General features: G+C 45.1%; 1 protein-coding gene across 5 annotated transcripts in view; it reads right to left on the bottom strand.

The window, feature by feature from the left end:
* Positions 1-9140: 9140 nt before the first annotated feature.
* The window catches only part of BRSK2 (BR serine/threonine kinase 2), a 245953-nt gene continuing 233011 nt past the window's right edge, over positions 9141-22082 (bottom strand). For 2 of the 5 annotated variants that reach the window (XM_063944693.1, XM_063944689.1), the window contains exon 20: positions 9141-14671. In XM_063944693.1, the coding sequence (XP_063800763.1) occupies positions 14448-14671 (224 nt within the window). In that variant the 3' untranslated portion in view covers positions 9141-14447. The remainder of the gene's footprint in view (positions 14672-22082) is intronic. The other 3 variants (XM_063944691.1, XM_063944690.1, XM_063944692.1) reach the window with 2 other exon arrangements.

Raw genomic sequence — 22082 nt, forward strand, 5'->3', positions numbered from 1 at the left:
TGGGATTCCTCCGATGCATCCTTGCGTGTAACGCCTACTGCTGCTGGCGCTGCTGTTGTTGCCGCTGGGAGTCGATGGTCATCCCAGAGGGGAAGTCGTAAGCCCACTTGTACTACTTCCAGTAAGCAATTGACTGTTCAACAGTCCTTTGCGAGGAAGATGAAATATCACAGCAGTCATCCTACTGCAAAGCGGATAACTGAGGCCTTGGCATCCTGGGTGGTGAGAAACGTGGTTCCGGTATCCATCATTACTGCAGAGCCAACTAGAGACTTGTTGGAGGTACTGTGTCCCCGGTACCAAATACCATCTAGGTTCCATTTCTCTAGGCAGGCGATACCGAAAATGTACACAGACCTCAGAAAAAGAGTCACCAGTGTCCTAAAAAATGCAGCTGTACCCAATGTCCACTTAACCACGGACATGTGGACAAGTGGAGCAGGGCAGGGTCAGGACTATATGACTGTGACAGCCCACTGGGTAGATGTATGGACTCCCGCCGCAAGAACAGCAGCGGCGGCACCAGTAGCAGCATCTCGCAAACGCCAACTCTTTCCTAGGCAGGCTACGCTTTGTATCACCGGTTTCCAGAATACGCACGCAGCTGAAAACCTCTTACGGCAACTGAGGAAGATCATCGCGGAATGGCTTACCCCAATTGGACTCTCCTGTGGATTTGTGGCATCGGACAACGCCAGCAATATTGTGTGTGCATTAAATATGGGCAAATTCCAGCACGTCCCATGTTTTGCACATACCTTGAATTTGGTGGTGCAGAATTTTTTAAAAAACGACAGGGGCGTGCAAGAGATGCTGTCGGTGGCCAGAAAAATTGCGGGACACTTTCGGCGTACAGGCACCACGTACAGAAGACTGGAGCACCACCAAAAACTACTGAACCTGCCCTGCCATCATCTGAAGCAAGAAGTGGTAACGAGGTGGAATTCAACCCTCTATATGCTTCAGAGGTTGGAGGAGCAGCAAAAGGCCATTCAAGCCTATACAATTGAGCACGATATAGGAGGTGGAATGCACCTGTCTCAAGTGCAGTGGAGAATGATTTCAACGTTGTGCAAGGTTCTGATGCCCTTTGAACTTGCCACACGTGAAGTCAGTTCAGACACTGCCAGCCTGAGTCAGGTCATTCCCCTCATCAGGCTTTTGCAGAAGAAGCTGGAGGCATTGAAGAAGGAGCTAAAAGGGAGCGATTCCGCTAGGCATGTGGGACTTGTGGATGCAGCCCTTAATTCGCTTAACAAGGATTCACGGGTGGTCAATCTGTTGAAATCAGAGCACTACATTTTGGCCACCGTGCTCGATCCTAGATTTAAAGCCTACCTTGGATCTCTCTTTCCGGCAGACACAAGTCTGCTGGGGTTGAAAGACCTGCTGGTGACAAAATTGTCAAGTCAAGCGGAACGCGACCTGTCAACATCTCCTCCTTCACATTCTCCCGCAACTGGGGGTGCGAGGAAAAGGCTCAGAATTCCGAGCCCACCCGCTGGCGGTGATGCAGGGCAGTCTGGAGCGACTGCTGATGCTGACATCTGGTCCGGACTGAAGGACCTGACAACGATTACGGACATGTCGTCTACTGTCACTGCATATGATTCTCTCAACATTGATAGAATGGTGGAGGATTATATGAGTGACCGCATCCAAGTAGGCACGTCACACAGTCCGTACTTATACTGGCAGGAAAAAGAGGCAATTTGGAGGCCCTTGCACAAACTGGCTTTATTCTACCTAAGTTGCCCTCCCACAAGTGTGTACTCCGAAAGAGTGTTTAGTGCCGCCGCTCACCTTGTCAGCAATCGGCGTACGAGGTTACATCCAGAAAATGTGGAGAAGATGATGTTCATTAAAATGAATTATAATCAATTCCTCCGCGGAGACATTGACCAGCAGCAATTGCCTCCACAAAGTACACAGGGAGCTGAGATGGTGGATTCCAGTGGGGACGAATTGATAATCTGTGAGGAGGGGGATGTACACGGTGATATATCGGAGGGTGAAGATGAGGTGGACATCTTGCCTCTGTAGAGCCAGTTTGTGCAAGGAGAGATTAATTGCTTCTTTTTTGGGGGGGGTCCAAACCAACCCGTCATATCAGTCACAGTCGTGTGGCAGACCCTGTCACTGAAATGATGGGTTGGTTAAAGTGTGCATGTCCTGTTTTGTTTATACAACATAAGGGTGGGTGGGAGGGCCCAAGGACAATTCCATCTTGCACCTCTTTTTTCTTTTCTTTTTCTTTGCATCATGTGCTGATTGGGGAGGGTTTTTTGGAAGGGACATCCTGCGTGACACTGCAGTGCCACTCCTAGATGGGCCCGGTGTTTGTGTCGGCCACTAGGGTCGCTAATCTTACTCACACAGTCAGCTACCTCATTGCGCCTCTTTTTTTCTTTGCGTCATGTGCTGTTTGGGGAGGGTTTTTTGGAAGGGACATCCTGCGTGACACTGCAGTGCCACTCCTAGATGGGCCCGGTGTTTGTGTCGGCCACTAGGGTCGCTAATCTTACTCACACAGCTACCTCATTGCGCCTCTTTTTTTCTTTGCGTCATGTGCTGTTTGGGGAGGGTTTTTTGGAAGGGCCATCCTGCGTGACACTGCAGTGCCACTCCTAGATGGGCCCGGTGTTTGTGTCGGCCACTAGGGTCGCTAATCTTACTCACACAGCTACCTCATTGCGCCTCTTTTTTTCTTTGCGTCATGTGCTGTTTGGGGAGGGTTTTTTGGAAGGGACATCCTGCGTGACACTGCAGTGCCACTCCTAGATGGGCCCGGTGTTTGTGTCGGCCACTAGGGTCGCTTATCTTACTCACACAGCGACCTCGGTGCAAATTTTAGGACTAAAAATAATATTGTGAGGTGTGAGGTATTCAGAATAGACTGAAAATGAGTGTAAATTATGGTTTTTGAGGTTAATAATACTTTGGGATCAAAATGACCCCCAAATTCTATGATTTAAGCTGTTTTTTAGTGTTTTTTGAAAAAAACACCCGAATCCAAAACACACCCGAATCCGACAAAAAAAATTCGGTGAGGTTTTGCCAAAACGCGTTCGAACCCAAAACACGGCCGCGGAACCGAACCCAAAACCAAAACACAAAACCCGAAAAATTTCAGGCGCTCATCTCTAACATTGGATATGTGGAAGGTTTTAAATGATACTGTTAATTCCTTGCATAAAAGGTTGGATAAAGCTGAAGCCTTGGGACAGTCAGGGTCTCAACCCATGCCTGATCCTACAGCGCAGAGGCCGTCAGGGTCTCAGAAGCGCCCACTATCCCAAATTGTTGACACAGATATCGACACGGATTCTGACTCCAGTGTCGATGGCGATGATGCAAAGTTGCAGCCTAAAATGGCTAAAGCCATCCGCTACATGATTATAGCAATGAAAGATGTGTTACACATCACAGAGGAAACCCCAGACCCTGACAAGAGGGTTTATATGTATGGGGAAAAAAGGCAAGAGGTGACCTTTCCCCCCTTCACATGAGTTAAATGAGTTATGTGAAAAGGCTTGGGAATCTCCAGATAGAAAACTGCAGATTTCCAAACGGATGCTTATGGCGTATCCTTTCCCGCCAACGGACAGGTTACGCTGGGAATCCTCCCCTAGGGTAGACAAAGCTTTAACATGCTTATCCAAGAGGGTAGCCCTGCCGTCACAGGATACGGCCACCCTAAAAGATGCTGCGGATAGAAAGCAGGAGGGTATCCTGAAGTCCATTTATACACATTCAGGTACCCTACTAAGGCCGGCAATTGCGTCGGCCTGGATGTGTAGTGCTGTAGCAGCATGGACAGATACCTTATCTGAGGAACTTGATACCTTGGACAAGGATACTATAGTACTGACCCTGGGGCATATAAAAGACGCTGTCCTATATGTGAGAGATTCCCAAAGAGACATTAGCCTACTGGGCTCTAGAATAAATGCAATGTCGATTTCTGCCAGAAGGGTCCTGTGGACTCGGCAATGGACAGGCGATGCCGACTCAAAAAGGCACATGGAGGTTTTATCTTACAAGGGTGAGGAATTGTTTGGGGACGGTCTCTCGGACCTGGTCTCCACAGCTACGGCTGGAAAGTCAAATTTTTTGCCATATCTTCCCTCACAACCTAAGAGAGCACCGTATTACCAAATGCAGTCCTTTCGATCACAAAAAGGCAAGAAAGTCCGAGGTGCGTCCTTTCTTGCCAGAGGCAGGGGTAGAGGAAAGAAGCTGCACAATACAGCTAGTTCCCAGGAACAGAAGTCCTCCCCGGCTTCCACTAAATCCACCGCATGACGCTGGGGCTCCACAGGCGGAGCCAGGCCCGGTGGGGGCACGTCTCCGAAATTTCAGCCACAAGTGGGTTCACTCTCAGGTGGATCCCTGGGCTATAGAGATTGTGTCTCAGGGATACAAGCTGGAATTCGAAGTGATGCCCCCTCACCGTTACCTCAAATCGGCCCTGCCAGCTTCCCCCATAGAGAGGGAAATAGTGTTAGCTGCAATGCACAAATTGTATCTCCAGCAGGTGGTGGTAAAGGTTCCCCTCCTTCAACAGGGAAGGGGTTACTATTCGACAATGTTTGTGGTACCGAAACCGGACGCTTCGGTCAGACCCATATTGAATTTAAAATCCCTGAACATATACCTGAAAAGGTTCAAGTTCAAGATTTAATCGCTCAGAGCGGTCATCGCAAGCCTGGAGGAGGGGGATTTTATGGTGTCTCTGGACATAAAGGATGCTTACCTTCATGTCCCCATTTATCCACCTCATCAGGAGTACCTCAGATTTGTGGTACAGGATTGTCATTACCAATTCCAGACGTTGCCGTTTGGTCTGTCCACGGCACCGAGAATATTTACCAAGGTAATGGCAGAAATGATGGTGCTCCTGCGAAAGCAAGGAGTCACAATTATCCCATACTTGGACGATCTCCTCATAAAGACGAGGTCCAGAGAGCAGTTGCTGATCAGCGTAGCACGCTCTCGAGAAGTGTTACAACAGCACGGCTGGATTCTGAATATTCCAAAGCCGCAGCTGATTCCTACGACGCGTCTGCCCTTCCTGGGCATGATTCTGGACACAGACCAGAAGAAGGTTTTTTTCCCGACGGAGAAGGCTCAGGAACTCATGACACTGGCCAGAGACCTCTTAAAACCATAACAGGTGTCGGTGCGGGTGTGGTTCATCAAATTGACAATGTCTAGGTCGACCACTATAGGTCGACAGTCACTAGGTCGACATGGATGGAAAGTCGACAGGGTTTCTAGGTCGACATGTGCTAGGTCGACAGGTCTAAAGGTCGACATGAGGATTTATTTATTTTTGGTGTCGTTTTCTTCGTAGAGTGACCAGGATCCCAAATTAGTGCACCGCGTCTCCTCGCATGGCTCGCTTCGCTCGCCATGCTTCGGGCATGGTGCCTTCGCTCCGCTACCGCTTCGCTCGGCACACTTTACCGTTCCAATCGTAGTCCACGTGGATCGTTAAGTATGAAAAAATTAAAAAAAAGAAAAAAAATGTGAAAAACTCATGTCGACCTTTAGACCTGTCGACCTAGCACATGTCGACCTAGAAACCCTGTCGACCTTCCATCCATGTCGACCTAGTGACTGTCGACCTATAGTGGTCGACCTAAACATTGTCGACCTAGACACTGTCGATCTTCAGACCGGATCCCGTCGGTGCATCACTGCACGCGAGTCCTGGGAAAGATGGTGGCGTCATACGAGGCCATTCCCTTCGGCAGGTTCCATGCGAGGACCTTTCAATGGGATCTGTTGGACAAGTGGTCCGGATCGCATCTACAGATGCATCGGCTGATCACCCTATCCCCCAGGGCCGGGGTGTCTCTTCTGTGGTGGCTGCAGAGTGCTCACCTTCTCGAGGGCCGCAGATTCGGCATACAGGACTGGGTCCTGGTGACCACGGATGCAAGCCTCCGAGGGTGGGGGGCAGTCACACAGGGAAGAAATTTCCAGGGTCTGTGGTCAAGTCAGGAGACTTGCCTTCACATCAATATCCTGGAACTAAGGGCCATATACAAGGCCCTAAGTCAAGTGGAGACCCTCCTTCGCAACCAATCGGTGCGGATTCAATCAGACAACATCACCGCAGTGGCTCATGTAAACCGCCAAGGCGGCACAAGGAGCAGGGTGGCGATGGCGGAAGCCACCAGAATTCTTCGATGGGCGGAGAATCACGTACGAGCACTGTCGGCAGTGTTCATTCCGGGAGTGGACAACTGGGAAGCAGACTTCCTCAGCAGGCACGACCTCCACCCGGGAGAGTGGGGACTTCATCAGGAAGTCTTCACGCAGATTGCAAGGCGATGGGAACTGCCACAGGTAGACATGATGGCATCCCGCCTCAACAAAAAGCTACAGAGGTATTGCGCCAGGTCAAGAGATCCTCAGGCGATAGCTGTAGACGCACTAGTGACACCGTGGGTGTTCCAGTCGGTTTATGTGTTTCCTCCTCTTCCTCTCATACCCAAGGTGCTGAGAATCATAAGAAAAAGAGGAGTGAGAACAATACTCATTGTTCCGGATTGGCCAAGAAGGACTTGGTATCCAGAGCTGCAAGAAATGCTCACAGAGGACCCATGGCCTCTGCCTCTAAGACAGGATCTGTTGCAACAGGGGCCCTGTCTGTTCCAAGACTTACCGCGGCTGCGTTTGACGGCATGGCGGCTGAACGCCGGATCCTAGCAGAAAAAGGCATTCCGGATGAGGTTATTCCTACGCTGATAAAGGCTAGGAAGGACGTGACGGCTAAACATTATCACCGTATATGGCGAAAATATGTTGCTTGGTGTGAGGCCAGGAATGCCCCTATAGAGGAATTCCAGCTGGGCCGTTTTCTTCACTTCCTACAGTCGGGAGTGACTTTGGGCCTAAAATTGGGGTCCATTAAGGTCCAGATTTCGTCCCTATCCATTTTCTTTCAAAAAGAACTGGCTTCTCTTCCTGAAGTTCAGACGTTTGTAAAGGGAGTGCTGCATATTCAGCCCCCTTTTGTGCCTCCAGTGGCACCTTGGGATCTTAACGTGGTGTTGAGTTTCCTGAAGTCACACTGGTCTGAGCCACTTAAAACCGTGGAGTTAAAATTTCTCACGTGGAAGGTGCTCATGCTATTAGCCTTGGCTTCAGCCAGGCGTGTGTCAGAATTAGCGGCTTTGTCACATAAAAGCCCCTATCTGGTTTTCCATATGGACAGGGCGGAATTGCGGACCCGTCCGCAATTTCTGCCAAAAGTGGTGTAATCTTTTCATATGAACCAACCTATTGTGGTGCCTGTGGCTACTCGTGACTTGGAGAATTCCGAGTTACTAGATGTGGTCAGGGCTTTGAAGGTTTATGTAGCCAGAACGGCTAGAATCAGGAAAACTGAGTCACTGTTTATCCTGTATGCACCCAACAAGCTGGGTGCTCCTGCTTCAAAGCAAACTATTGCTCGCTGGATCTGTAACACGATTCAGCAGGCTCATTCTGCGGCGGGATTGCCGCTGCCAAAATCAGTAAAAGCCCATTCCACAAGGAAGGAGGGCTCTTCTTGGGCGGCTGCCCGAGGGGTCTCGGCATTACAGCTTTGCTGAGCAGCTACTTGGTCGGGTTCAAACACTTTTGCAAAGTTCTACAAGTTTGATACCCTGGCTAAGGAGGACCTTGTGTTTGCTCATTCGGTGCTGCAGAGTCATCCGCACTCTCCCGCCCGTTTGGGAGCTTTGGTATAATCCCCATGGTCCTAACGGAGTCCCCAGCATCCACTAGGACGTTAGAGAAAATAAGATTTTACTTACCGGTAAATCTATTTCTCGTAGTCCGTAGTGGATGCTGGGCGCCCGTCCCAAGTGCGGACTTCTTCTGCAATACTTGTATATAGTTATTGCTTAAATAAGGGTTATGTTATGGTTGCATCAGGGTTATCTGATGCTCTGTTGTTGTTCATACTGTTAACTGGGTAAGTTTATCACGAGTTATACGGTGTGATTGGTGTGGCTGGTATGAGTCTTACCCTGGATTCCAAAATCCTTTCCTTGTACTGTCAGCTCTTCCGGGCACAGTTTCCTTAACTGAGGTCTGGAGGAGGGACATAGAGGGAGGAGCCAGTGCACACCTGTATCCTAATTCTTTCTTAGAATGCCCATGTCTCCTGCGGAGCCCATCTATTCCCCATGGTCCTTACGGAGTCCCCAGCATCCACTACGGACTACGAGAAATAGATTTACCGGTAAGTAAAATCTTATTTTAATGGAGGCTAATGTGAATTGAGCAATCTAGAACAGGTTGGCCAACCTGTGGCTCTCCAGCTGTTAAAAAACTACAAGTCCAAGCATGCCCTGCCACAGTTTTGCTATTAGGGAATGCTAACATTTTGGCAGGCCATGCTAGGATGTGTAGTTTCACAATAGCTGTAGAGCCACAGGTTGGCCAGGCCTGATCTAGAACACAGGTAGGCAACCTGTGAAACTACACATCCCAGCATGCTCTGCCACAGTTTTGTTATTAGGGCATCTTAAACTGGCAGGGCATGCTGGGATGTGTAGTTCCAAAGCAGCTGGAGTGCTGTAGGTCACCTTTCCATGATCTAGAATGTTTATAATTTGAATAACCAACTTTGTAATTGTAACTGTATTGTGGTCCCTTATCCCAGAGTACAGAACAAGAGAAGTGGTAGTATATACAGTAGTTGTCAATGCACATAAGATCTAGAACAGGCTCAGTAAAGCAATGAGCTTCACTTCATCTAATGTTAGTGAGATGCGCTTGCCAGGTGATAACACAGTTCTTATGTCCACTAACAATCTGTCCTTAATACTTTTGACCCTGATAGGTGTTGCTGTGGTTACATTTGTCACCTGACGCTTTAAGTACTCTAAACCATATGTTCACTGTACACCATCACCTGCAGACAGTGGGCGCATCCATTTTGTTGGAGACCCATATTTGTCAGAATGCATGTTGGTCCAGTCCACAAAATGGCCACCACCACTGTGTGTTGGCAACCGGTACAATTTGTGACCTTTTCGATTTGTTGTTTTGTGTGTACCCATTTGCCGACCTATTTAATTTATATGCCAAAAACCTTATTTTAAAGAAGCCATTTTAAATAACCACGCCAGAGCAAGTTGTGTACATACTGAACAATTTTATTGGCTGTTTTCTGACGTTCATAATTTTTTTTTTTTTTGTTCTTTGAACGCCATTGCGGGTGAGTAACATGCCGCAGTGTGCGCCCGTTGGCTTTACAAAACACACAAGGGGAATATTGCTGTCCAGGTGCCTACCACCAGCCACTCCTGCCGCAGAGCCATGCACGCCTGGTTTCCGGCAGTGTGGTGTAATACTGTAAAATGTGCAAGTGTAAAAAGGCAGGAGGGCAACAGAACATTGGCATTAATGCTCAGGAAGCCGGCAGAATGAGTTACCAGAAGACCAGTGCCTTGCCATTACGTCTCTCCTGCCCCAATAATTCAGCACCTCTTTGTGGATAATACCCTCCGATCTTCATTTGCCTCAGACAGATGTAGAACAAATGGGGTAGATATTATAAACGTGGGGACAAGGGGGAGTTAGTGAGTAGTTTCATAGACTGAGGCCTTGTTGTTGTTGTTGAAGACTCTTTAGTTGAGTTAAGATGGCGGTAAGTGTGTTCTCCTGCTGTACCATAAATATGTATTGTGCTGTCTCTCCCATTCGCAGGACATATTCTCAGATTATTTACATACCAACAGAATCATTCATAGCAAACTTGATCATTGTACAGCTAATAGCTTAAATATATATATTTATATTGTATTTATAAATAACAGAGACTTTCACACCACACACTGTGCGAAAGGCCTGCGGAGCATTGTGCTGCATATATTGGATGCAGAGCCCTGTGTGGTATGTATACAGGCTGCAAACCATAACATGCATCTGTATACCATACCTTCTAAGCATTGCAATATTTTGTATATACATGCACTGTGCAGAGCCCTGGGGGTTACTTGAAGGAGAGGTTATTTTAAGTTTTGCTGTATTTGTAAATGTAGTATAAATAGGTTGTACGGATGCTGACGCTGGTGAATGGAGTTACTGTGCAGTCTACAATCTCCGATACTGTTCCCATGATACAATGCCAGACCCTGTCTGGTAGGGAATCATAGGAGCACTATAGATCAAGTCATACTCATTTCTGATTGGATATCTCACTTTAGTGAGCATTAGTCTACCTGTTATGGGGCCTTTCTGTAGCTTCTGCCAGTCTGCAAGTAAGTACTCCCATGAGGACCAGCATTATGTACATTCAAGTTCAGTACAATTCACACTGGGTCCATAAATGTTGTTTGATTTTGTTATATCTGCCAAATTCTGGCATTTTGTGCAGACCAAGTTTGCAAATCAATGCTGAGTGTACACTATTCAGAGGGGCCGTTGTGTTTAGTATACACACTCCCCAATCGGGTGCTTGATATGTCGAGTCAGACATCACAACTGGGCGGGCATTTGAATTTGCTTGCCCAGCTGTGACGTCATTGTTGGCACTTCCTACCACCGCCATATAGGACACACAGCCAGACATGCCATTATATCTGTGCTAACCTGATATGTCTTGGATACACACTATAAAATTATCCAATCTGACTGGTTGGAAAGAAAATCTGGTAATGTCTGGGAGCAAATGACAATCGATCATTTACTCTCAAAATCTAGAAAACTGACAAAAACGGTTGTTCGGATCAATTGGTTAAATCAAACAGATTTAACCAATTTGTCTGAATGACCATTTTTGTCTGTTTTCCGGATTTTGAGAGTAAAAGATTGGTTGTCATTTGCTTCCATACATTACCAGATTTTCGTGAACATCGTTCACAGACATATCAGGTGTACACACCCACGGATGCACTACAGATATATCGTTCGTCGCTCGAAAACAAATGATATACCTTTCTAGTGTGTCCCCAGCTTTAATGATACACATTTATAGTGAGCTTCCTGCATTTGGCAAAGATGTGTTTCTGGGTAGCCTCCACGTGCTTGGGATCTGTTATGAAATATTTACCATAATCACCATTTCTTAATGCCTGTCCTCACACCCCCCCCCCCCCCCCCAAGAGGTCATGCGTCCAAGAATTTGACTGTGTAAATAGTTATTACAGATCCAGCCAAGTAGACTGTCACCTGTGCATGATTAAAGAAATCCTGAAAACTTGACCTGTTGGGTGAGCAGGAGGACCATAGCTAGAAAACAAAGCCGGTTACCTGAGAAAACGCCTTATTATGACTAATATTTTATTTGTTACAGCTGTACTGGTTTGGGAAAAGTGATTTTGCCTTTGGGAGGCTTCCGTACATTTGTCTGTGACGTAAGTCACATGATTGGCTATAAATGCCCTAATCAAGGTTTGTTCTTTTCTTTTTGTGGCTCATACTGTCACTCCTTCGCTATCCCCAATAGAATCTTAACAAATAAAAACAAGAGTTGATCTGGAATTAGAAACAGAACGCCTTAGAAAAATAAAAAAAAAAGCATTTTGAAAACCAACAAATAAATAAAAATAATAAACACAGGATATAAAAATCCCGAATTTGATATGTGTTGCACTTTTAAAGTGAAAATGTTGCATGTACACAGTTGGAAGAAGCTAGTCTGTAGGTTGTGGCAGTCTGTATTTCACCAACTCCCTACCACCAAGTCACCACTGAGGCATAAGCAACGGAATGCGTTGTGACCGTGTCACTAGTGCATAGTGTGTTGCTGTTTTCAGCCCACATAACTACCCTCTTTGTGTTACAAGTGAGAGGTCCATTTTAAGCTTCTTGTTACCTTTTGAATGGCATTATAAAGAAAGGATCACTTTAATTTTGTAAGGAAATGGGCATCGTGCCACAAGTTAGGGCTGACGTTACAGCTTAGTTGTCCCTGGGCAGAGCAAAGCACTGCGGCACCTACAGGCCCATTCATGGGAACAAATAATAAATTATAACTTGCCCCTCCTGCAGACCTATGCCATCTCCCCACATGCTTCCATACAGTGAATGGCTGTCAGCACTCTGATTGGTGGATAGCTCCAGCCATCCACCAATCAGTATGCTAACAGCCATTCACCGGTTGTTACCGGCTGGGAGACAGAGCAGTGGTTCTCAACCTTGGTCCTCAAGTACCCCCAACAGTTCATGTTTTCCAGGTCACCTAGTAGTTGAACAGGTGTATTCATTACTCACTGACCCATTTTAAAAAACCAACTGGTAGAGCAAATTATTTCACTTGCAATCCTCTGAGGAGACCTGGAAAACATGAACTGTTGGGAGTACTTGAGGACCGCGGTTGAGAACCACTGAGGTAGAGAATTCTGCCTTGCCGTAATGTTTGTGAGCACCACCCACCCCTGCTCAGAGGCCCCTAGAATTGTGGTTCCCTGGGCAGCTGCCCATTGTGCCTATGCATAAAGATGGCCCTGCCACGCATATAACCACAAACTTGGGCATCTCACTGACTCCTGCATGTAAACCTCCTGCAGGGCTCTGTGTGCTTGTGAATATACACGTAATAAGAACATATGTAAACACTAGTTGCAATGCTTGTGTGCAGCTGGGCATTGCACGTCTCCACCTTCCGTGCACAGTACTGATCCACAGGCCAATCTTGCAGTTAGCAGTTAATAATTTAAACACAAAGGATTAACACCCATCCCCTAAACTTACAAACCTTATAAAAATAGCCCCAATATTTCACATTATGCAACAGGACATGCCAACCCGCCCTTGTGTACAGCCCCAGACCACATTCCCCACCCTCACAAGATGATGAAGAGCAGAATACTAGGGCACTGCCCTAAATTTTGTTCAGTACAGAACACAGCTCCTCTATTAACCCTCTCTGGATGTAGCGGTGTGTTATATGTGTGTTTGTGTGTAAACATAATTACCCCTTAAATACATTCAGCATTAAAAACCCTTAATATAATCTATTGACCCCTTTCCTGCCTGAAAAGCTACACACAAGCGTAGGCATTACAGTACGATCCTAGATTTCTTAGGTGGTGCAGCGAAGCAGGATTTCAGGAGTAGGGTTACCAAGAAGGAAATGACAGGAGAGCTCTGTGTTGTATCCTGTGAGATAATCACCCGTGTGAACTCCACATTCAAGTTCGATAGTATTACTACTTGATGGTAACCCAACTCCTGTGTGCCTTATTGCCCATCTCAAGAATGGCGATACCCCTGCTGCAAGCTCCCAGCTGGATGGCAGGCGAAGGGTTGAGTCAGGGTCATCTTCTGGCCAGGCGGACAAGAAAAGGAGGAGATGAAGGGCGGCTGGTTAGCTTTTTGGGATAATTCCTGGGGGTAAAGTGAGGGAGAACACACATGCGAGAGAGAGAGAGAAAAAATATGGAGAGAAAGCAAAAGTTGACGATTGGTGGGAATTGATTGGAGAAGGCAATAATAAAAAATAGGAACAGGCAGGATAAATAATGGTGATGAAGAAAACAGGAGAACAGAGATGAAATGGAAAACAAACATGTACGACAGAAAGGAAAAAATCATTAATTTGGGAAGGTGAAACCAAGCAGGCTGCAGCCAGTAACGATTGTGCTCCGAGCTCTCTATATACATATTTATAGCCATATATACACAAACATTCAGACCTGTCCTGTCTATAAAAATTATGCACTTATAACTAGTACTAATACTGCAGTTACATGGGTGTGCTAGAATATATACACACTTATATATGTATTTACAAAGCAGAATATATATATATTTAAGATAAATCCAGATCTCATATCCTGAGCCTATGTACAGTCTGGTAGAACGGAGTGGATGGAGGAGAACCCATATCTCAGAGCTGTTTTGTGCAGTTGGATTTACAATGAAGATGATGGCGTGGAAGTGACTGGGATTACGCCTACGGGAAAGTAACAACGTCCTGATGATTCCAACCTGTGGTCACTAGATACATTGCAGGTCCGATTCTTAAAGGCAATGACGCCTAAAGCAGTACATCAGGGTAAGGCAACCAGCAACTCTTACAGGTGTTGTGGTACGATAAGTCTATGATTGCCCTATCTGTGCTGCCACTTATAGTCCCTCAACAGCTGGGAATGCTTAGACCTATAGTTCCACAACAGATGGAGAGCCACATATTGCCTTTCTCTGGTGTACGTTTTCATGGCATACCAGTGGGAAATGGTCACACAATGTCCCTGTGCGTACTACAGGTATATATCGTGTACACATTTTCATGTTCTAGATTCTCCAGGTCCTTAATGATTAATGCTGAGAAACACTTAAATGATGTCCTCATAGAGTGTCTTACAGGACTCATTTCCTATAGCATCACTCTGTGACACTGCCCCCCTGTGTTCACTGAGAAAATGACAGGGTATACTCCCTGTGTATCACTGGACTTTAGTGACATCCTGAGGTCACAGTAGGAATTTCCTCTGTTATGTGCCCTGTTTGCTGGGGGAAGCAGGGACGGGGGTCTCCTGAGTGATGACGGGGCTGGTTTTCCTGGCTCTCTCCTTCCCGCTGGCTCCCAAGGCCCCCTGCTCCTTATTATCAGTCGGACGCTGCTTGCTGAGGGGCCCAGGGGCAGGAGAAGCGTGACCATTCTTCTCGTCTGAAAAAAGTTGTTTAAGTACGTCAAAGAAGTTACTGATTGGGCGGCCTAGAGATAGAGAGAAAAACAGGGAAGGGAGAAAGGGGGGGAGGGTAAGAGACAGGCAGAGAGAGAGAAAGAAAGAAAGAGAGAGAGAATGGGAGTCAAGGAGAAAATGCTCAAAGTATACTTATTGCCTACACACACAGTGGAAGCAGCCATTTTGTACTCTGTACGCAAGCCACTCAATTCAATATAGCCGCAACCTCGCTGGCCACTGGTAAATTGGTGGCTGAATCCTTAGTTTTTAGCCCCTAGAGAAAGAATGGGCTTCATCTTCATGAATATTGATTGGGTGACAGAGTGGCTGCCTCCACTATATGTAGGAGACAGATGGACATTAAAGGAAGGGACACAGAGACAAAAAGTGTAATAGGTAAACTTAACATGTGATGGTGTGAGCAGGAATAGATAGTGCATGACAGCCGGATGGGAAAATTGGTGGAAAAGAAATAGAACATATAAAACAACCAGTCTACGCTACTGTAGGGTTCGGCTGTAGCAGCACTAAGACTGGATACCAGAGAGCCTCTTAAATTGAGCAGTCTGAAAATGAGAGATTTACAAGCTTAAACAAGCTACACCATTAGGGAAGCATTGGGAGTAAGCTGTTCAGTGCAACTCTTTTAAACAGATATTTCTATAATTTTTAACTTCATTCTGAGACTGCGCCGCTTAGGAGGAAGAGTGTCTTATACATTTAGTAACACTGTTTGGTCTAAGTACTCTTACCCCACCCTTCCAACATGACCCCTTTGTGATTATGTGGAGGCCACTAAGCAGTCGAAATCTCGGGGGGCCCCCTTATAAATTATTTCCTAATATGTTTTTAATTTTACCAACAGACTATGATCTGGAAACTGTAATGTGAATCTGACGTCTATGGTTTATGCACTTTAAGTTAATGGGTACATTACATTAATACTGTATTTTCTCCATAGAGTCTTTAATGTGACGTTTTCATTTCTTTGAGTTGATTAATTTTTTCTATCTCTTGGAAACAACTTAAGAAAGCTTGATTGTAATTTTCTTTTAAAATTAAATGAATATCATTTTGGTCCATTTTCGTGGGGCCCCTAAAAAGAGCGTGTCCCATAGACCGGTGCCTTCTCATGTCCTCACAACACCCAATTCCTCACCTTAGCTCTTGCAAATGCTTTAATCTTGTAAGCAAATGCATTTGGAAGTAATCTAGGCGCATTCGCACAAATTGAGGCACATTGCAGACCAAAGCTGATTTTGCAAATTGCATTGGATGGTCTGCACTTGGTAAATTATCTATCTGCTTTACATACTAAAATTGCTCTATCTCTGTGCAGTATTGTGCTGTATTCTCTCTGCAGAAAACTGAGTCTGAGTGATAATTGTGCAGTCTTCTAGTAACAGTTTTACATTTATTCAGGGCCAGTGATGTTACAGCAAGCAAAAAAGATATACAGCCTGGGCCAGTTGCTGAATGTCATTCGTGCTGCTTTGTTATACAGCCATGGCCAAAAGTTTTGAGAATGACACAAGTATTGGTTTTCACAAAGTTTGCTGCTTCAGTGTTTTTAGACCTTTTTGTCAGATGTTACTATTGTATACTGAAGGCTTTTATTGACAATTGCATTGAGTTTATGCAAAGAGTTAATATTTGCAGTGTTGACCCTTCTTTTCAAGACCTCTACAATTCACCCTGGCACGCTGTCAATCAACTTCTGGGCCACATGCTGGCTGATGGCCGCCCATTCTTGCCTAATTAATGCTCGGACTTGTCAGAATTTGTGGGTGTTTGTTTGTTTCTCAATAGGATTAAGGTCTGGGGAGTTTCCTGGCCATGGACCCAAAATGTTGATGTTTTGTTCCCTGAGCCACTTATACCCCTTTCACACAGCCATAAATTTCCTGAGTTAGAACACATGAACGCGCATCAGCCCGGGATATTTCTTGGTGTGAAAGGGTACAGGGACAAAAACCCGGGATTTTTGTCCCTGCATTTCAACACTGCAATCGACCAGGGTTGGTCCCGGGATGATCCCTGGACCCTGGACAGTGTGAATGGTGCAGGGACATGTCCCACCTTCCCGGGTTGCCTCTGCTGATGCTGATTGGCTATTCAGGGCACTTCCTGGTCTTGTGGTTTTTCTGAGATGCCCATTTTCAGAAAATGCAGGGCCATCCCGGGTTCAGTATGAAAGGTGCAGACACGGGATGTCTCGGCAAAAAATGCTGGTGTGAAAGGTGCCAACCCGGGAATGTCCCTGCATGAGCCCGTGGCAGAATTCCCGGGTTTTGTCCCTACATTTCTGGTGTGAAAGGGGTATAAGTTATCACTTTTGCCTTATGGCAAGGTGCTCCATCATGCTGGAAAAGGCATTGTTTCATCACCTGTTCTTGGCTGGTTGGGAGAAGTGGCTCTTGGAGGATGTTTTGGTACCATTCTTTATTCATGGCTGTATTCTTAGGCAAAATTGTTAGTGAGCCCACTCCCTGAAACTCCCCAGACCTTAATCCAATTGAGAACTTGTGGTCAATCCTCAAGAGGCAGGTGGACAAACAAAAACAAAAAAATTCTGAAAAACTCCAAGCAATGATTAGGCAAGAATGGGCGGCCATCAGTCAGTATGTGGCCCAGAAGTTAATTGACAGGATGCCAGGGCAAATTGTAGAGGCCTTGAAAAAGAAGGGTCAACACTGCAAATATTAACTCTTTGCATAAACTTAAGGTAATTGTCAATAAAAGCCTTTGACACTTATGAAATGCTTGTAATTTTACTTCAGTATACCATAGTACCATCTAACAAAAAAGTCTAAAAACACAGAAGCAGCAAACTTTGTGAAGACCAATGCTTGTGTCATTCTCAAAACATTTGACCATGGCTGTACATGGTCGCAGTGTCAAATTAAAGTTCTGGCATATTTTTGACAGAAAGTATTTAAAATAAAATAAAATAAATAGAAAAAAAAGCAATGACGAACCTGTGTTATTTTCAGTGAACGTTTCCTTAAGGTCAAATTCCTTATTTTAACTTTTGCCAGATGAATGCTAGATTTTTATTTGCTGTAAGATGACTGGTGGGTAGAGATGACTGAAGCACAAATGGTATCTTAGATTTCCACAGATACATTCTGGTTATCTGCTGCAGTGGAATTCTGAATTCAACCCTAATTCTACCAGAGAATGGTGCAAAATTCTGCAGCCAAGTTCAAAATGATTTCATTATTCCATACCCATATATTGGACCTGCAGGAACCCATTTAGGAATGCTATAATCCATCTCATCTTCCCATATGCTGGTCCTGCAGAAACCCCACTCCTGCATGCACTGTCATTGTAATAATAAGGCAGGCACAACTGATAAGGATGTTTCTGAATTCCTCTTAATAAGAGATAAAATAAAATGACAATCTGATTTAGAAGAGAAGGATTGGACTGATAGAGAGCAGCAGTAGGAAAGAGACAACAGATCAGTGAGAGAAGGGGGGAAGAAGGAAAAACTGACAGGACAGGAAGACAGTGAGAGGAGGAAAGATAGGTGTTGCACAAGGAGCATATGCAAAGACAGCCATAGACATGAGACAATAATATGACACTTGTAGATGAAGACAATACATCAAGAGAATGCTGAGCATCTACCATTTTACAAGCACTCCGTCAGCTCTGTGGCTAATGCAAGCTGGAAAACTCTGCAGTCTCTCAGCCACTGAGCTGCGTAAGAGGTGGGAACGTGAAGTGAATATGGGAGTGGGAAAAGGCGATGTAGGTTAGGAGGCAGGTGGAGCATGTTGGTAAAGGGGAAAAGCAGTGAATGGGATGAGCCTGAGGAAAGCGGAGCAGCAGCTGATTATATGCTGTGTGTGTCTTGTTCAAGCTTGCAGAGGATTCTGGGATGTAACATGTGCCTCCTGTGGCCCAATGAGTAAAACACTTTTCTTCAACATTTGTGTTTCTCAAAGTAGTCGTTAGCAAATATAACAAAACAACTGTCAAATCGTGTTGTACAGTTTTGTTTTGTACTGGAAATATGTACCACAAAACAGGAAGAAATAGTGCTTAGTCATACTTTGTGGACTACCCTCTGGGGGTTATTCCGAATTGCTCGCTAGCTGCTTTTAGCAGCATTGCACACGCTAAGCCGCCGCCCTCTGGGAGTGTATCTTAGCTTAGCAGAATTGCGAACGAAAGATTCGCAGAATAGCGAAAATAAATTTCTTAGCAGTTTCTGAGAAGCTCCAGACCTACTCACAAATAGCGATCAGCTCAGGCCGTTTCGTTCCTGGTTTGACGTCACACACACACGCCCAGCGTCCGGCCAGCCACTCCCCCGTTTCTCCAGAAACTCCCGCGTTTTTCCCTGGCACGCCTGCGTTTTTCCGCACACTCCCAGAAAACGGGCAGTTTCCGCCCAGAAACACCCACTTCCTGTCAATCACACTACGATCACTTCAACGATGAAAAATCTTCGTTCGGGCGTGAGTAAATCTACTAAGTTTTGTGGTAAAATACTAACCGCATGCGCACTGCGAACCATGCGCATTTTTGCCTTAATCGCTCCGTTGCGAAAATCGGCAACGAGCGAACAACTCGGAATGACCCCCTCTATTGTTTTGGCAATGACTGGTAAATGGAACGCTGGATAAAATCTTCATTTTCTCGTCTCTACATGAGTGTTGGGTGTGGGGACTTGAGTTTTAATTTCAACAGATATATAGGAGAAATTGCTATATGATGTTATATCAGAGACAGCTATAAAACCATTTATAGATAGTGTGCTCAATGGGGTGCATCGTCTCAGTCATGTCAAGTGGACATATTATGCATTGTGGTTGTAATTATAAAGAAACATTAAGGTTAAACTGAAAACAAATTTCCATTCTACCCTGAATGTGCAATACATCTCCCTTGTGCTTAAGATCTATACTGAGTCATTTAGAGTAATTCGTACAGTAAGTCTAACTAGAAGGCGCGATTTTGAACCTTGACAACCTCATGGTGGGCAAGGGGCAGTATTCTACTAAAAAAGTGTGGACACATTTAGAGTTGGAACTGGGATGCTTGATAGCCAACTCTGCATCACTACATCAAAATTAAGCTGCCCCATATTTGTGTTGTAGATGTAAAAAAACAGGCAGTATTTCCTTGCATGCAAAATATATTGTATTTACACCCCCAAGGTTTGGTCAGGGACAAATTTACACCCTCTAGCTGGATTTACTCCTCCCGCTAAAAGTGTCCGACAGTTATTTTGTAAGAAGTGTCTGAATGTAGCCATTCAAGTCACGCAAAAATGAAGACAGCCATTTTGTTGGCCCAACCAATATTCACCAGAATGTAGCCCAGCAATTCATAAAAGACCAGTGAGATTTCTGAGGCACTGGGCTATCGTGTTCAGAAAATGGCTGCCCCCATTGTGTAGTAAGAATATTTGCTGCTAGTTTGAGAGATGATAGCAATAACTAGATATGAAATGTATTTATTTTTTACTATTAAACATTAACTTGAAAACACATTTTGATCCTGTGGGATGATTTGGCAATATTCTTAAGCTATGTTGAAAATATTTCCATAGTTTGTTAAACTTTCTGAGAGTGCTTGTGCTGCCTGAGTAGTGACAGGGGAAAACCATCTGATTGCACACCCTGCACTTAAGGACTGATGTAGAGTTAGACGCATGTCAGTTCTGCAGATGTACCTTGTATGTTTTCACACTGCACATGTTCCTTAGTAGAAAATAATCCTCTACGGACAATGCTGAGATGTCTGCACCTCAGTCACATCTCCACTTGAAGTTGAAAGTAACTGGGGTACATAGGCTAAGTTTAGAGGAGGGGAGGGGGCATGCTGACAGAAATACCAGCTTAGCCAATTAGTATGGTTTTGGGGCTGGTCCTTTGTACCACATATACACCTGGTGCAAGTGCGCACTCATACAACAAACAAGTGGATTGTGGCAGTGTAGATGCAGAGATGCAAGCAGCTCTGCACACTGGCAAATATACACATACTGGGGCCCATTTATCAATGAGTGATAAAACTTGTGAATGATAAAAATCATGGGGGGGGGGGGGGGATTCAAATGTTATCGCCCCCGATCTCCCGCCTAAAGTGACGGATGATTGCAGGGGGTGATGTACAATTGATGTCCCCTATCACTCTGATTGCGCCCATCAGTGTTGGGTTTAGCCGCGTAAAGCGGCTAAACCCAACTAAACCAATGGGCGCAACCAGGACAAATTCCATTTGGGCGGATCACTTTTCACACATTTTAGCTCGCCGGCGGTAAAAAAACATTTGAATCTTGCCCATTGTATATGATAAATGGTGCATCAGCAAATCAGTTCCCAACTGTCATTATTCAAACACATGGCAAGAGCTGATTGGCTGGATCACCATTTATCACAGGCAATGAGTTTTATCATTCACAACGAATTTTATAAATGAGCCTCTTAAACTCTGCAAACAGTGAAAGTGTAAGTGCACAGGACAATAGTTTCTCCTTAAGCAAAGAGAATCCAGTGTTTTCACAAAGTATTGATGCTATGTAAATGTTTTCAGGAGCTTGCTGTGAGCTGGACTCCAGTCCTGTCACACTCAAATAATAATAAAGAGAAATATCGCTGCTATCTGTTGTGTGTTCTAGCTCGCTGATTGTAATATTCAGTTCAGAGAGATGAGAAGTGAGTGTCAGGAGCCATAAGCAGAGTAGTAACAGATAAGGGGAAGAGGGAAGTGTCATCACGAAAAGACAGGCATAACTGATAAAGAGGAAAAACAAGAAGATGAATGTAAACAAAAGAAAGAAAAGGGAACACAGAAATGTAAAGGCGATATAAATAAATCATGATGTTATGTGAAAGGATCAAAGAGAGAAGCGTTAGGTAATAAAGAGGAGAGAGCAGGCTTAGAGGAAGAGACGCAGGTGTTAGAAATCGTATTAATCAGCTGCAGGTCTTTGAAGGATCCCATAGTAAGCACCTCTTAGGAAAAACGTAGAGGAAGTACGGGGTCCCAGACTTTGTGATTACTTCTCCTTTTACTTGCTCAAGTCCCAAAAATCATGACCATCAAACTAAGCAAAAGTAATATGCAGACGGACAAGCTCAGACCGTAAGACGTATATGGAGACTAGTTGGTGTCTGAAGTGGGGACAGGGGTTAGAGGGCTATGTCACCTTGGACTACAATGATACAGTGTCCATTTGATTAGGTTTTGTTTTTGTTTTTGCGGTTTTTTTTTTTAGAATGATGTAAACATAACTATCTTACAACTGTTTTGGTAAAAAATCATTATTAAAGGAAATGTCCACATGAAGTAAATGTTTAATGCTAACCCTCCCACCCCCAGAATCGTAGTGAGTCCCTATATGTCAGTGGCATAGTAAGAAATCAGGGGATCTATGAACAAGTTTGAGTTATAATGGGCCCACACTCCCCGGAAATA

This window comes from Pseudophryne corroboree, chromosome 11 (genome assembly GCF_028390025.1).
Source record: "Pseudophryne corroboree isolate aPseCor3 chromosome 11, aPseCor3.hap2, whole genome shotgun sequence".
Taxonomy (NCBI): Eukaryota; Metazoa; Chordata; class Amphibia; order Anura; family Myobatrachidae; genus Pseudophryne; species Pseudophryne corroboree.